At 38.6% G+C, this 17458-nt stretch overlaps 1 protein-coding gene across 5 annotated transcripts in view; it reads left to right on the top strand.

The window, feature by feature from the left end:
* PCGF3 (polycomb group ring finger 3) overlaps positions 1-17458 on the top strand; it is a 55004-nt gene that overhangs the window by 20548 nt on the left and 16998 nt on the right. Inside the window, exons 1-4 of one of the 5 annotated variants that reach the window (XM_017735381.1) lie at positions 5711-5753; positions 9345-9412; positions 10490-10552; positions 13300-13417. In XM_017735381.1, coding sequence (XP_017590870.1) covers positions 13309-13417 — 109 coding nt within the window. In that variant the 5' untranslated portion in view covers positions 5711-5753; positions 9345-9412; positions 10490-10552; positions 13300-13308. Of the gene's footprint in view, positions 1-5710; positions 5754-9344; positions 9413-10489; positions 10553-10641; positions 10955-13299; positions 13418-17458 lie in introns of those variants that run through there. The other 4 variants (XM_017735382.1, XM_008634544.2, XM_017735380.1 and 1 more) reach the window with 4 other exon arrangements.

Below are 17458 nucleotides of genomic sequence, written 5' to 3'. Positions count from 1 at the left end.
ATCACTGAATCAGGCTCTGGGTAGCAATACTGAAGATCAAGTTTATACTTACTATGTATAGGAAATTTTACTACAGAAGTATTCAGATAGAGCTTATTTGGTTGCCAGGTGGTTGCAAGGAGGGAGCTAAAACCATTTCACTCATTTGTTTAGTTCCAGAACCAAGACTAGAGATGAAAAAAACCAAATCAAGAAAAACTAAACAGCCTTTTCAGTTACCAGCTCACATAATCACTTTAAAACTAGGATCATAAGCTTTGATTTTTAAAAATTTTTCTCCAGTATTCTTGTGGCAATAGTAATGCTCTCATATAAATTAGAAATTCTAATATGTCTGTCTCAAGGATGCTTTCACTTGCTGTGTGCAAAATAAAGTGGGTTTTTTGTCCTTGGTTGGTTTTTTTGAGTCTTTTTTTCCCTTTTTGTGATTTTGTCTAAACTGTGCTTGAAACAAATAAACTTAGACTTGGGGAGTATTTCAGGGAGAAAAATGTGGTAGTCTAGAGCTTTAGTACTGGCCCAGTGTTCTTCTCCTACCATCTTCCCTTTCGTTTAGTTGTGTTCTCAGACTCTGTGAATGTGTTCTGTAGGCAGTGTTCTTGGAAGCAGTACCTCTGACACAAGCATGCAATAATACGAGACACTGGGAAGAAATCTGTAACTCTCCTGCGTCTGCTTATAAAGTTATACCTGCTAAAGAAAGTTCCTGATTTATTAAGGAACAGTGAAATGTCCCAGCATCCCCACCCACCTTGTCCTCCCCAGGTACTGAGATATGTTAAAACAAAATAGGTGTTGATGCTAGCTTGCAGTAGGAAGGCATGGGGATTTTCTTTCTAGTCACTTCATGAAAGGTTGGTGCATTCTGATAACTTTTATATAGGCCTTGTTTGACCTAGTTTTTAATCTTGATTGACTGACCTGATCTCCTTCAGTGACAAGGTGACCTCCTTAGTGAATGAGGGAAAGGCTCATCTTGTTTATATGGACTTAGTAGAGCTTTTGGCACCATTTCCCACAGTATTCTGGAGCAACTGGCTGCTCATAGCTTGAATAAGTGCACTCTTTGCTGGGTAAAAAGCTGGATGGATGGCCAAGCCTAGAGACTGGTGGGAAATGGAATTAAATCCAGCTGGCCATTAGTCACAGGTATTGTTCCCAAGGGTTTAGTATTGGGGCCAGTTCTATTTAATGTTTTTATCAACAACCTGTACCAGGGGATCAAGTGCCCCTTCAGTCAGCCTGCAGATGACACCAAACTGGGTGGGAGTGTTGATCTCCTGGAGGGCAGGAAGGCTCTACAGGGGTATCCAGACAGGCTAGAGTGATGGGCTGAGGCAGTGGTATGAGACTCAGCAAGGCCCAATGCAATGTCCTGCCCTTGGGTCACAACAACTCCATGCAGTGCTGCAGGCTGGAGACAGCAGAGTGTCTGGAAAGCTTTTCAGCAGAAAAGAACCTGGGGGTGCTGGTTGACACAGCCAGCAATGTGCCCAGGTGGCCAAGAAGGCCATGCCATCCTGGCCTGTATCAGCAATAGTGTGGCCACCAGGACCATGGCAGGGATTGTCCCCCTGTACTCAGCACTGAGGCCACACCGTGAGTTCTGTGTCCAGTTCTGGGCCCCTCACTTCAAAAAGAACATTGAGGTACTGGAGCAAATTCAGAGAAGGGCAACAGAGCTGCTGGGGAAGGGTCTAGAGCACAAGTCCTATGAAGAGGAGCTGAGGGAACTGAGGTTGTTTAATCTGGAGAGAAGGAGGCTTGGGGAGAACTTCTCACCCTCCACCTGAGAGGAGGCTGTAGCCAGGTGGGCGTCAGTCTCTTTTCCCCGGAAGCAAGTGATACAAGAAGAGGAAGTGGCCTCCAACTATGCCAAGTGAGGTTTGGATTGGATATTAGAAAAGATTTCTGTGCCTAAATAGTGGGTCAGGCATTAGACCAGGCTGTCCAGGGTAGTGTTGGAACCCTGAAGATATTTAAAAGATATGTAGATTGGCACTAAGGGACATGGTTTAGTAATGTGCCTGGCTGAATCCATAGTCCATAGAGCTGGCAATTAAAGTAAAGTAGGTGAGTGTTACTGACAAACCAGCCAAGCTCACCAGCATGGACAGGCGTGTGTGTCTTTAAGGGGGAGATTGGGAAGAACAGACTGTTGGGGTGACCAAGTGAGTCTGGCTGGCTGCCAGGGACACAGCAGAATCTGGAAGTCTCCATGGTGAGACTGCTGGTGAATGTGTTGTTTACATTTATTTTTTTCCGTTTCAGGGCAGTCCTGTTTTCTGTGTTATTAAGATACAGCTATCTGCTTTATTGAAGGTAGAGTACTGGTGCCATCTGGTGGTGGTAGTACATTCCCGGGAATGAGAAAAACGACTTGTGAGGAATTCCGTTGAGATCTGAGAAATTGCTGGCGTGATACTAAAAAGAGTACATGGATTTATTTGCTGCCTTAGCATGTAAATATGCTGTTGAATTGGGTCATAAAAAGCTGTACAAGTATTCATAACTAGTCTTGCTAGAGCAAATTTAAATCTTTTTTTCTTTCTGATCAACAGAAAGGTTTGTTTCTAGTAGTTTCTTTTACAAAACAGTGCTTTGCAAATACAGCATAAGTTTTATTGGAGCTTACAATATTTTAAAACTCAGTTTGAAAGACACATTATCCTCTGTTATTGCATTTTGCTAAACCCAGCACAAACTTCTCACTGCTAATGTTTGAAGTCACTGTGCCCTTTTATAAGTGGCTTATATATTGTTTCAAAGTAAAGTTCAACAGCTGACAAGAGTACACCTGACAACAGTTGAAATAAACAACTTTGGTATCTGAAGCCAAAGCAACCACAATATTGTTTTCTCTATCCTTTCATCTGTTGAAAATGTGTCCTGCATCTTAAGTTGCTTACCTGAGGTAATATACTCATCCTTCTTTTGAGTACTGTACAGGCTGTACTGACATTGCTAGCAATGAAAATAGGGCTATGACTTCTTCTCCAGTTCTCTTGAAGTAAATTTCTGACTGATAAGTATCCTGCCCTACAGTGGAAAAACTTGGAAAAGCGGAAGGTACTTTATTTTAAGCTGGTGAGGCTTTTTAATTTAGTTCATATAGCCATTACTCTTCATCTATTGCAGGTCAGCATATTATTCCAATAAGTTACTTGTAAATAAATAGCCTTGTAGAACAGAGGTCTATATCTTCAGTCATTAACAACCTCTGTCTTTCTGCTACAAATGATTAGTATAACAGACTATTTTTGTTTTAATCCAGCTAGTTGAAGAAGACAAATTCTGTGCTTGTATTTCTTCATAATCTCTGACCTCATGACCAAACAACACTTTACTTGCATTGTGATGGAAGTGAGAGTTGGACTTAGTTCTCTCATTACAAGGTTGTGCTCACAATATTTTAAAATTCTGTCTTTATGGAATAAGGTGTTTGCAGGCCTTTTTAGCTAGTGTAAATTGTGGAATTAAATAGAAACAGCTATTAAAATTGAACATATGTAATAGTACTTAAGAATTTAATGTTAATATTTAAATTAATATTTAAAAAGTTAATTTATTGAAATTTATTGGTCATCTTTGGGAATAATGAAACTGATGGCCATAGCAAGGGCTTTATTTTTTTCTACACTTCAATTCAGCTCATTGAAAATGTAGGTTTGTCTACTGAGTTTCACCAGTGTGTAGCTACTAGCAGAAGTGAGATGCTTACGCCTGATGTAAGCCACACGATCATAAGCATCAGATTTGAAAATTGTCTTTTCCACACTGAGTTTTGGATCTGAACAAAGTTCCATTGTTGTAATGCTTTGTTCTTTGATTGCTTTAAATACGGTGTCCTTATGAATTGAGATACACCTGCTGCTTCCACTACTTTTGTCATTTAGCTTTTGGTGCTGTATGACTTCAGTACCTTTCAGTAATTATTCAGCAAAATTGTTATTATTTGCTACATTTAGCTGTTTTCCTCAGGCTTTCCCCACTGTGAGCATTATACTTCTGCTTTTTAATGAAGTAACATTACTGTACTATGTTTCAGCAAAAGAAAAATGTGTATGCTTATCCTGTTAAAATAGCAAGGTTGTAATGGTTTGTAAATCTGTCAGGCATTCACTTCACTTCTGGATTTGTACCTGATAAGAATAACTTCCTGTTTTGCTTTACAAAGCTAGGTGGTACAAACAACAGTTACAGTTTGATGATCTGAGAAGTTGTTAAGAGCTGTCATAGCACTTGAGAAATCCTTAAAGAAAATATTGGTACTCCTGACTTATTACAGGATCAGTAGAATAATCCGCTTCCCCAGTCTCCAGCAACCATCTAGATCTAAAAAAAACCTGAACTTCTGTGTCTTTAGTTTTCATAGTGCATCACTATCACCCTGTAACTAGAACAGGAGGAGTATGGTGATGATTTAAGACCAATTTGGTTGTTGTTTTTATTCTCACAAATTGAGTGGTACTTCCTTCTTCCACATGAACCAAAGTGTAACCTTGTCTTCTTCCAGCAGTAGTGAGGGAAGATGCGTGACAAGTCCTTCCGAAAGACTGTTACTCGAGTTTATGTTGTGATGTGCATTTGGAATGGGGATAAGCCTCTGAGCTGGTTTCTTTAGAAGCAGTGTCACTGCTCTGTTCTCCACATTTTGCTGGAGAAATAAATCTTTTAAATGACAAAGTGTTATGGACTTTGTTCTACTGTATGAGAGGCTTTCTGTCCTCAATGGGGATTTTTTTAGGGAGTTCCAGAAAAGAACATCTCCTGCAACTCTGCATTGCTTTCAGTTAATAGTAATTTTTTTTAACTTTTTTTTTACTTTGAATTCAATCAAAGAAGTTCATGATGGAACTGCAAAGAGATTTTTATTGTCATTATTCTGAAGTTTCTGTCAAGTGCTATCATGAATATCTTGTTTTGTCATTGTTTTCATAATTCCCTTAGCAATATAACAGCAAAATCAGTAACTACAGGCTATGCCTTTGATTTTTTCAGAGCAGGAAGACAGAACTAGTAGTACTCTTTACCTGTCTCTGTAACAGCTGAATCTTCACTGTGTGAATCAGTTAGAAAAACTGTTTCTTCTGTCAAACTTACCTATTCATGTGAGATTGTATCACCTTTAGCCAGAGAATAAAGGTCTTCTTTTTTATTATTTTTTAAAATATCATTTTATTCTGGCAAATACCTAGAGATTCTGGAAATACGAATTATTTCCTTTGAAAGTATTTTTGGAAGATTAAGATACAGAGAGCAGATTACTTGAAAACATAGCTTGAAAACTGAGAATGCTGCTCACCTGAATGTACGCCTTCAATTCAAAATATTTTCTTTTCTTACAGACTGTCTAGTCCTTCCATTGTGCTTCAAGGTTTCTGCTTACTTATTTGGTTCTTTACCCTGTCATTTTTGAAGATAATGAATTTCTTTTTATTTTGTGATCATGTGTAACAGGACTTCTTAGTTTTTCGAGTAATTTTCCTTGTCTTGTAGGAGACTGTGCTAAATCTTTTTTTCTTTCTTTTTCCTGAGGATCAATTTTTTTCCCCCCTTTTCTTGCTTACAAGTACTTCTGCCCCATTGTTATCTTAAATTAACAGACATACCTAAATACTCAGGTGAATTTAGTGGGTGAGTCTTTTTGGCAGCTGTATTTTGAAGAATTTTGGATGTTAACTTTCAGACTATTCTTCTGTCTTTTCAGGTCTCTGGATGGCAGACTCTGAAAAGAAATGCTGTTTTAAGAGGTATGCCTCATGTAGGCCAAAATATTCTGGAATGGTGTCTATGTAAATGATAAGGCTGTACTTCTGAGGAGTCCCTCTGCTGATCCTCTCTGTAATCTTGCATGAATAATAGTTTCAGTGCTGACATATCTCTGAAATGTGAAAGCTTGTACAGAGATATGCAGGCTTCTCGGTGATACAGTTTTAATAGACAGGCCTGTAATATTTTGCTTAACTTTTTGCTTGATCATCTGAAGAGAACATTGCCTTAGTGGGTGAAGTGGATGAAGCGCTAACAAAACAGGTTGACTTTCTGAAATGTGCATATCCCCTTCCAGCTTCTCCCGACTCTGTGTATGTGTGTGTGTGGTTGGTTGCCTGGTTTTTAATTGGGAATATAGTCCAGATGCTTTTGTAAATGTCCTCACTCCCTTTTTGGTGTGTTGTAAGACTTCCAGACAGTGAGAGGCTGACACCATGCCAACAGTGTGGTTTAAAATAATGTCAGCTGGAACCAAGATGAAGAAACACAAATCTTTTTGCAAATGATCTTTTTTTCATGTTAGCTGAATGTTTTGGAACATTTTCTCTGTTTGGGGTTTCATGTTCCAGCACTGAAAGGAAGTGTCTCTTGTCTCTTGTCTCTCCATTGTTGTATGTTGTTTCTGAATAATTCATTGCTTGGCAGCTGTTAAGAAAACAGTCTTTTCAAAATGGAGTTCTTCTACCATGCATTTCAAGCAGATGTGGTGGCATATATTAGAAAAGCAGGCTTTGTCTTTGTAAGAGAAAGATTGGTCTGAGTATTTTCTTAACTTTTTTAAACAGGATCTCTCAATTCTTTTTAGGCACTTCAGAGGGTTTTGTATTTCTATAAAGCAGAACAGTGCTGATTCGTTTTGTTCTGCCTCCAAAATAATAACCAGGATGAAGTACTAGCAACTTGGATTAAAAGTGGGTCTTCAGCTATTGACTAAGATTTTGGTGTTGCTCTTTTTTATTCAGTGTTTACAAGAGTCCTAAGGAAAGTGATGCTAAGAATTAGGGAAGATGTTATTTGTATTTTCAACACAACCTGTGGACAGAAATCAAGATGAGGTTGCTGCACTGCTCTTGGAGGTGCACACTTGTAGGATGAGAGGCATCGTACCCAAGTTGCAATGCAGGAGATTCCTAAGAGACAGTAGGAGCATTTTTTGCCTGTGAGGGTGGGTCAGGCTCTGGAACAGGTTGCCCAAAGAGACTGTGGAATCTTCGTTGTTGAGGGTTTTCTGTGCAAAAAAGGAATAGGCCCACATTTACTCAATTTAAGTGGGCTTGCTTTGAGTGCAAGTTTGGATTAGAGCAGCTTGGAGAGATTACTCCGTAACATTATCCTATGAATCTATGTAATATGCTGCAGGGATGCTTTTTTTGCATTTCACATTTCCTGTAAAAACAGCTGAGGCTCAGGTTGGTGTGTTTTGTTATGTCTTTTTTGGGTGGGTTTTTGGGGTTTTTTTGTGTTTTTTTTTCTGGTTTGGTTGTTGTTGCTTGTTGGTTTTTTTGTTTGGTTTTTTTTTTTGCTTGGTTAGTTGACGAGTTGAGAAGAGTTTTGTGATTATAGAACTGAGGAGTGACTTACTACTATTCCAGCAATGTGGTTTTGAGGGAGAAGAACGGTGCTTTGGCTCCAGCGTTCTTTAGTTGTCTAAGTAAAAAATAAGACTCTTTAAATTTTTTTAATAAATGTCACAGTTCAGTCAGTGGATTGAAAGTTTCAAAGTTGTCTGCAGTTCTTAAAGTTTGAGAATTGCTTGTGGGTTACTATTTGAGCAGGTAAATCTCAGAAGAGCTAACAATTTAATTTAGAAGAACTAAGGAATTTCTGTGTTACAGAGATTTGCCTTTCTTGGCTTTGGCTTTCTAAAAACTAAATTAAGGTATGGTATTTTCCGTTGTCTGCTAACTTCCATGGAGGTTTAGTGGTAGTCTGAGCTTCACAGTGTTCAAATGAGATATTAGGTTTGGAACATGATATTGTAAATGTTCAGAATTTGGTCTGTCATCAGAATTTGCCTGTTTTTATATAGAACGGCAGCTTTCTGTGAAACTTTTGCTTCTGAACTTGACTGAGCCTGTGAAAAATTCAGAAGCTCTTGAGCATGCGTCTTCTACACAGTGGTTGATGGGTCACATTACAAAATAAGGCAAATGCAAATAATCTCTTTTAGAACCTTGCTGTTCTTACTAAATCCTGCACAGTCTAGTGAGTCTCTGTAAAAAAAGAAGTGTCAATTGGGAGATATGTTTTTGTTCTGAATTTTTAAAAAATATTTTTAGGCAAGAAGGTATCAGCCTAGGTTGTGCTTTGGAAAAGTAAACTTATCATCTCCTATTGCTTCAGGCTGGTGTGTGTGACTTTAATGTCAACCCGATTCTTTGTGTTGTCTTTTTACAGCAGCCAGTTTTAGATGTTGAGCTCATGCTAAATTCTTTGAGTTAGTGTCTCTGTGTGATAATGATTGTGTAACAGTCGTAAGCAGCTTGAGATCAGTCAATATAATAAGAAGTTCAGCTTGTTTATTACATGGATAGGCAAAGGTGGTGTGATAGTGCAGTAAATTCGTAGGATTGTATGATAACTCAGGTTAAAAAGACATCAGGAGATCATGTCCATCATGTCATATGGTTACCTGCACTAGGACCTGAGGGAATGGCATGACCCTGTGTCAGGGGAGATTTAGGTTAGATATTGGGGAAAGGTTCTTCACCCAGAGGGTGGTTGGGCACTGGAACAGGCTCCCTGGGGAAGTGCTCACAGCACCAGCCTGACAGAGTTCAAGAAGCAATAGTGCAGTAAATTCGTAGGATTGTATGATAACTCAGGTTAAAAAGACATCAGGAGATCATGTCCATCATGTCATATGGTTACCTGCACTAGGACCTGAGGGAATGGCATGACCCTGTGTCAGGGGAGATTTAGGTTAGATATTGGGGAAAGGTTCTTCACCCAGAGGGTGGTTGGGCACTGGAACAGGCTCCCTGGGGAAGTGCTCACAGCACCAGCCTGACAGAGTTCAAGAAGCATTTGGACAATGATCTCAGGCACATGGTGGGATTGTCCTGTGTAGGGCCAGGACTTGGACCCGACAACTCCATGGGTCTCTTCCAATTCAGGAATGTTCTAAGTAGTCCAGCTGCTCAAAGCAGAGTAAACTGAGGTCAGACTAAGTGGCTCAGTGTGTTATCCAGATACCTGTGCTTTTAAGCTGCATGGTTGCTTGGAAATGTGTATTTGGAGATGGACTTCTAGACTTCTGTGGTTTTTGTTTATAAGGTTAGATTACTTGTTTTGGAGGTATGTGAATTAATTTTTAGCTTTCTTTTCAGCATATCACTGCTTCAGAGATGGGAAGATGAGTTTTGTGAAAGAGATCACCTGGAATTCAGATATGAAAAAATATCTCTTTTTCAAAGGGAAGGTGTTTAAGGGAGACCTGGATATGTCTAGAAAATAGAAAAATAGGTTGTGTGATTCTTAGTCAAACTTCATGTTTTGGATGTTGTGTAGTCTTGCTGTTTAGTTCCAGTTTGTATGAGATTACTGACATGGATTAATTGCATGTGCAGAAGCTGTCAGTAGCCTAAGCAGAAGGATGTCCCTTCATTCAGAATTCTTCAGAGGAATCCAGCACCTGGTAAACATGCTTTGCTTCTTTTACATTACTTCATGTTGATATGGTAAAAGTAGCTCTTTGAGAGTCTACCTAAGTAATAAAATCAGATGCTGAGACTTCTGAAGGACGGTGAGATTTTGTCAAGAGATATGTCATCTTGCATTCTTGGGAGTCCAGCAGTTAAAAAAAAACTAACTCGGTCTTCAATTGCTTGTTTGATAAACTCAATATTTGTGTGTTTGATAAACTCAAACTGAAATTTTCAGGGTGATTAGACTGATGCAAAATGTTAAATATTTGAGAAATATCTTTTAAATTATTTTCTGAACTCTTTATGTTAAAACAATGGGTAGCCTTTATAACAAGGTGGAGTTAAGATGACATAGAAATAGGACTTGGCATATCATTTATGGTATACTTGTCAGCATTAATGTATTGGGAATATTTTATTCCGTCTGCTTGCTTCTAATCTCCGGATCTGATCTGCATTTTTTCTCCTGCAGCAGTGTACTTCAGATTATATATGGTTACTTAAAATATGTGTTTGGTGTGGGGTTTTTTGGTGGGGTGGTAACAACTTGGCTGTCTTACATGATAAAAGTGGTGCTTAACTTTTGTTTGGCAGTAGGCTGTAGAAACATGAGTGTCTTGGGACACCTTCCCAAGAGCAGATGTGTGGTTCAAACAGACTAGTACCCATTCTGAGCTAGTTAGTATATTCCAGACAGGAACATGAAAGACATCCTGTGTTAGCTACCCATCGACCTGGAGAGTTTCTTCTTAAGCATTGTGAGTGGTAGCTTAGCTTTGTATTTCATAGTATGACTGTGTATAATTTTCAAATGTGATAACAATGAGAAAAATAATAATTGATGATGAAATCTGCAACTATGTTATTTACTTCCCTCTGAAGTATACAGGATAGGCAGATGATAAATGTGGAATTACTTTACATAATATGGAATTACTTTATGTTTTTAATTAGTTGCTGTGATTAGTGAATTTAATTTCTTAAATGAGGTTGTAACATTAGTGTCTCTATTTTTTCTTTATATGTGTCATTAGTTCTGCTAAAATTTTTTTTTTGTTTCCCTCTAGGAAGCAATTCAAGTTTTCTGCAAAGTCTGAGTATTTATGTTATCTGACTGAACTGACATCTTGGTAATATGCCATTTTTTGTGAACTTCTCTCTACCTTTCTAGATAGATAGGAAGTGGTCTGGCCTTTTAAAAATTTTATTTTTATTAATTTTTTTTTAATTTTAGTAAGTCCTCTTGTTGTTACAGGTTAACTGTTTTGAAAAGCAAGCGGGGCATTCTAATGTTCTTCTTTTTCCCAAGACTAGAGGACATGGGTCGCAATTGCACAAAATGCAGGCTTAAATAAAGTCTGACACTGACAGCTTGCTTACAGACCTTAGACGTTGCATTGTTTATTGGAGATGCAAGGTGTGCTGAAGCAACCATGCCTGGATCTCTGTGTGAGCAGAGAAGAGATCCTTTTCCTGTTTTAGTAGCTGCAAGAAAACAGCGTGGGACAGGCCTTCTGGAGAAATGTCCTGCTGTAGGTTTTATCACCTTTTGAAACTGAGGTGTCTACTGCCCTCAAAAGACCCGCTACCTTTCTGTTGCTTCTTCTAATAGTTCTTATTTTCAGTCCTTTAAACATCTAATGAGAGAGACTTTCTATCCTTCTTGAAAGGTGTATGAAATTTTCATAAGGTTGATTTGATAGGCTTGCTCCTGATATTCTGGAAGATATGCATTTTTCCAGTGCCAAAATGTGTATGATTTTTTTCCTATTAAGTTGGCAAAGTGTGTATTATTCTTGCTATCCTCTTTTTTTTTCTTTTTTTTTTTTCCCCCCAGCACAATGAGCTTTATTACTATATTGTATTATTTTTGCCTTTGTTGTGTGGTTCAGTCACTGTTCTCATAAAATTGTACCCATCTGAACTTTTTTTTTAATTTGTTGAGGGTTCTTCTAGTGGCAGTGTTTATCTCTACTGTGGTGAGGAGAAACTGTAATTTTTTTTCCAGAAAATAAGTGACTTATTTGCTTCAGATTTCACTGTTAAATCTTTGGCTATTCTGCCTTAGTAGTGCTTGGATTCAGTCTGTGATGGCCCTGAACACCTTCTTCTGAATTCCTGCCTAGACAAGTAACTAGAGTTGTATTGATACTGCCTTTTTCAGGATATGTGTAGGCTAATTTCTCTTTTGCCTGCTATGAATTGTGTTTTTCTAACACAAAGTGTGCTGACTTTCTATTTGACTGGTGGCTTGATGCCATCCCTTGAGCTCTTCTTGAAGAGTGATGTTGAATAGCTCTTCCTCAGCACCACAGAAATCTACATACCTCATGCAGTAGCTTTTAACTAATGACCTCATGCAATAACTTACAAGGATTTAATGTGTGTCTGGTTTTCAGAGGGTTAAAAATAATTCTACAATTTAGAAAAGTAATTCAGTTTCTGAGTATAGGTTCTGACCTATTTTGTCTGCTGCAAAACTGAGCTGCTCTTTATTCTTCCGTAATGGGAGGTCACGAGATTTATAACTAAATCTCAAACACTGTAAAATAAATTTGGTTCCTCGCCCCTCCACCCCCCCAGTCTTAACTATGAAAACTGGAAGTCTTCCTAGTCTTTTTTGCATAGGACTGTGCAGATTTGAATGGGTGTTGGGTATGCTCTTCCATAGTTTTTAGTGGAATATAAGGTACTTCTCTGCACTGGAATAGTTCAGATTGTTGTGGAAGTTTGCCTTTTGGTAGTTCCTTTTTCTTAGTACCACTTCATTGAACATAGGGAAAAAAAAAAAGATGACAAAGATCAGACAACTTCGTTGCAATATATCTATGTGAAACTCGGGGACCATGTGTCACCATTCAAATTTGGAAATGTTTTCCAAACTGAGCTAGATGAAAAGCAGTATTTGTGAGCCAGGGACAGTAAAATCACTTTAAGGGAAAACAGTATAATTTGGTGACTTCTGCAGTCTGGGAACCACATGTAGTAGGTTGTAAGCAAGTATAGCCCACTCTGTTAATTAGCTAGAATGCTGTCATGTTCTAGTAACAGTACTATTTTCAAAATATTTTGAAAAACATAATACAGCTATGTTTAAAAGATAACAGTTAATTTGTTAAGGCATGGGCTTTGTGTGGTGTTTTCTCTCTAAGTAATTGGGGTTGCTGCAAAAAAAGGTTAAATGAGCTTTTTCATTTTTGATTTCTAATTTTTTTCCTTTTAAAGGTGCTTATGCCATCTCATGCTCAAAAGAAAGGAAAAATATCTAGTTCAAGTTTTAGCACAACAAACTGCAACTCTGCCAATGAAATTATTTTAATCTGTAATGTAGTCTTTAATTAACTTGTGTTTAAATAAAAGGGATTTCAGAAGGTTTACTTTCCAGCCCCATTATTGAGAGACAGATTAAAAATTATGCTTTAACATACTGACAGAAGGAAGCGCTTAAAAGTGTGGTTAAACCTAACAGTTGCTTTGACTTTTCAATTGTCAAAAACCACTTTTGATTCTGAAATTACTTTGAGGTTTTTCTCCCTCTGTATTTTTGTGAGTTTGCCAGCATTGCTAGAGTGAATATGATGACTGAAGTTACCAGGATAGTAGGGTTTCACTGTAAATCTGAGTCCCTTGGTTGGTAAAGGAACTTACTAGTAGCAGGCTGGGAGGGCCGTTTTCTATGCTCTTGCAGTACTGACTTGCAGAATAGTGTGGGGTTTACATTGTTTAGCTTTTGTGAAGTGACATAAAAGTTAGTGCCACCACTGTGTGCACACATCCTTGTATGTTGTGCGAAAGTCTAAAGCTGGGCTAATACTAGTTAATCATTTATTCCCGAATGACTACAGCTGTGTTACTTTATGATATGTCTCTTCCACAGACACCAAAGATGCTAACGAGAAAGATTAAGCTTTGGGACATTAATGCCCATATAACCTGTCGTCTGTGCAATGGATACCTGATTGATGCTACTACTGTAACAGAATGCTTGCATACTTGTAAGTAGAAGTACAATTAAGTTCATGTTGCTGGTTTGTTTGTTTGTTTGTTTGTTTGTTTCTTTTAACTTGATATGCAACATGTTGTAATGGTTTTCAGTTGAAATTTAAAATATCTGTTGTGCATCAGCCAAAATAGCATGTGCTTTACTAGACTGCTTTTTTTAACAGATGATTTGCTTTCTTAAAAAAGCAAATTAAGGGAACATTAAAGCTGTATAGCATAAACTTGAAGCCATATTCAATTAGTGGTAATATAAATATTCAAGAATGAAGTCTGTCTTCCTGCTAAAGGAATGTGGAATACCTAGTTCTCTCTTCTGTGACGGTTGATACAGCATATGTTCTCCACCTGGAGCCTTTCAGATGTCTCTTTCTCTCCTGTTCTGCTGCAGAAAGCAAATAGTTTATTGATAAAGAATAGTATGTTGTCCTGTACCCTAGAAATAAGCTTGTATTCCAAAATACTGTGATAAGGTAGTTGTTTGTTGTTACTTTGTGAATTTCTACTTTCATGTAAGTGAAGGATGACCTAGAACCTTGCAACGCATCCCATGTTTTAAAACTATTTTGTCACAATATTTATGTTTATTCTGATAAAGCTATTATGTTGTTTAATAAGCTTAATGACTTAGTCCTAAATTTTCTTTGAAGGCAATTATTTGGTGGCTGTGTCTTCATCATGAAACGAAAAGTTTCAGCAGACTTCTTCACCTAATATATCTGATGAAGGGGAAAGGCAATGCTCATGATTTGTCACTGATTATGTTTTTTATTATATTCCATTTAGAAGCTTCATCCAAACAACACTTCATGTTGTTTTGGATATCCTCATAGAATCTAGGATCATGGAATGGTTCATTCTGTGATTCCAAGAACCACAGAATGGTTCTTGAAACTGGAACCTAGATTCAATCCCCTGGCCATGGTCAGGGTCAGCATCTACTGGATCAGGTTGCTCAAAGCCCTGTATAACCAGGCCTTGAATGCTTCCAGGGATGGGACATCCACAACTTCTTTGGGCAACCTCTGCCAGTTACCCTCACAATACAGAATTTCTATCTAATCTGAACCTATCCACCTCCAGTTTGAAGCCATTCCCCCTTGTCTTCTCAGTCCATGCCCCTGTAAAAAGGCCCCCTCCATCTCTCTTGTAGTGCCCTTCAGCTGTTGGAAGGCTGCTTTAAGGTCTCTCCAGAGCCTTCTGTTCTCCAGGCTGAACAACCCCAACTCTCTCAGCCTGTCTTCTTAGGAGAGCTGCTCCAGCCCTGTGATCAACTTCATGGCCCTCCTCTGAACTCACCGGAATGGGTCCATGTTCTTATGTTGGGAGTCCCAGAGCTGGACACAGTAGTCAGTGTCTCATGTCCCGTCTGCATTTGTTTCATATCTCAATTTCCATAGTGTTGTTTTCAGAGAAAGATCCTTAAGCTAGACTTCCAGTTAGTTTTGCCCAAATTTTTTACTGCTGCTAGTAAGAAGATTGTATACGGAATGAAGATCATAACAAGTTAACATGGCTGACAAAGAGCTAGGGAGAGGGTCATTTTTCACTGTTCTTTAAGAATAAAACAAAAACCTCACAAATACCCCTCAGCTGATATCATCTGTACCATCTCTTATATTTGCATATGGAGGAAATATGTAGATTAATCCACAGTGCTACAGTGCTTGCTTCAAAAGCCAGGGAATACCCTTTACTACCTTTTCCTGCTGCTTTTTGGGGGGTTTGTTTGTCTTGTTTCTTCCTTATTTTGACAGTTTATATTTTATGAATACCACTTCACTGTGTGCCCTGTATAAATAGTTTTGTGACAACAGGCACAGGATATCATGTAGTAGTGTGTTTTATGAGTACTGTTTTGGGGCAGAACAGAGGAGAGCAGAGTATAAATAGTTTACTTTGAAAGAGAGATGGGTGATTGTGTGTTTGCATATAGAAATGGGCAGCTGTATAATGAATGGCTACTTTAGCAACTCATACCAGGACGTTTTACTAATACTGAGAGTCTGTGATAATGCTGTCTTTTTAACAAAACTTCATACATGTTGGCATTGTTTGTGTTGTGTAAGATAATGCTAATAATGTATTATTATTTAAATAATAATAAAAAGCATCCTTGCAAAATCTATCATGACATTACCCTGTCTGTTGAGATAGTGAATTCTCTTCCAAATTATACCACCCCGAAACTTTCATTCTGTTCTACTTAGAACTGAACATTTTTCTTACCTTTTCCATTTTTCTCTAATTTCCTGATCTTCAGCCATTCAAAGACTCTTCAGTAGTAAATGAAGTTCTTGAGTCCTTTGGTGAAAGTAATTTGGAGGACCAAGGCCAGTCCTCTGGAGGAACAGGGCCAGTTTTGGTAAAACTGAATTCAAGAGAAAACAAAGGGTTTTTTTGCTTTCTTTCCTGCTTGTTTCTCTGCTGTGGTTTTAGTTTGTGGGTGACAGGTAGGCCGGTAAGTCAGTCGCTGAAAACATCATTTTTAGTAAGTCAGCCTTAAATCTTTTTTTAGTTTATATCTATTCCTTGATTAATATTCTATGTTAGATGATATATGCAGATCTTATTTAACTTTGTGTTTGTAATGTCAGTTTTGTTAGTGTTTACATGTAAAAGCTGTCCTTCTATGTTATGAAAGGGAAAACCTCACATTATGAAAGGTATCATGTTCTGGATTCATCAGGATGATAAAAGGTCGACTTGAACTAGATACAGAAATGAAAAAAGTCAAAGAGAAGTGAAACTGTTAAAATAAACAACTGAGCATTAACCTTGCCTGTTCTTGTTCTGATGAAAGCTCTCTGATGTGTTTAAGAAATCAGAAAATGTACAACTCAGTTCATGCCCACAGTCAGTGCCCACATATCTGGGTACAGACCAGAGATACTGGAAAACCAAGGTAATGGAAAATTCTAGTAACAGTATTGTTTCAGACCATAGAATAATTTCCATGGTGTCTGTCCATTACTCCAAAGATTTCCGGTTTCAGGAGAGTTTATTAATCCCAACCTGACCCCAGAAAAAAAAGAATCTAGGTGGCTGCAGCACCCTTCATAAGCCGTCTAGTTGCATTTATTCGGATGCTGTGCTTAGACTGAAACCTGACAGAACCTTAGCCAGCTTGCGACCAGTTCATTTTAGGAGGAGTTAGTCTATACATAGTCCAAACTGGAAGATGTACTGACATGGGATGATGTTTGGGTTGGAAGGGACCTATAAAAGTCACCTAATGCATCACCACTGCAGTGGGCAGGGGCATCTTCAGCTGCATCAAGTTGCTCAGAGCCCTTGGCGAAGCTGTGCTGGGCTGTCTCGAATCACCTCCCTGTCCTCCAGGTGCCGTAGCACTGCTTCTAGGAGGATCTGCTCCATGATCTTCCCAGGCACAGAGTTAAGGCTGACAGGTTGGTGGTTTCCAGGTTTCTCCTTTTCTGCCACTTCCTAAAAGTGGACACAGTGTTTTCCTTTCACCAGGGATTTCATCTGACTGTCAGGATTATCACTGTCAGTGGCTTGGCTACTACATCAGCCAATTCAAGACCCTGGGACACATCTCATTAGGTCCCAGAGACTTACTTGTGTTCAGGTTCCCGGGTGTTCATGAATCTGATCTTCTCGTGCAGTGGAAGGGACTTGACTCCCCCAGTCCCGTCTTTGCGGTTCATCTGTGCAAGAGGTGTGGGAAGAGAAATTGCTGGAGAAGAATGAGGCAGAAAAATTGAGAACCTCAGCCTTTTTCTTGTCCACTGTTACTGGTTTGCCAGTGTTTATCTGGGGGGTACACATTCTCTGACCTACTTTTTCTGACATACCTATAGAAGCCCTTAAAATTCTTCATGTCCCTTGCCAAGTTCAGCTTCAGCTGTGATTTGGCCTTTTTCACCCCTCCCTACACAAGTTAGGAGCATCCCAATACTCTTTCCAGGATACCTGTCCCTGCTTCCTCTGTCAGATTCTGCTTCTATTGACTTGGTAGGAATGGGGTTTGGCTTGACTTTTTTCAATGGATTTTATGGTTTGGCCTTTCCCTG

Source organism: Corvus brachyrhynchos, unplaced genomic scaffold (assembly GCF_000691975.1).
Source record: "Corvus brachyrhynchos isolate BGI_N302 unplaced genomic scaffold, ASM69197v1 scaffold22, whole genome shotgun sequence".
Taxonomy (NCBI): domain Eukaryota; kingdom Metazoa; phylum Chordata; class Aves; order Passeriformes; family Corvidae; genus Corvus; species Corvus brachyrhynchos.
Note: the sequence above shows the minus strand (reverse complement) of the source record. Positions and strands in the feature narration are given on the sequence as shown.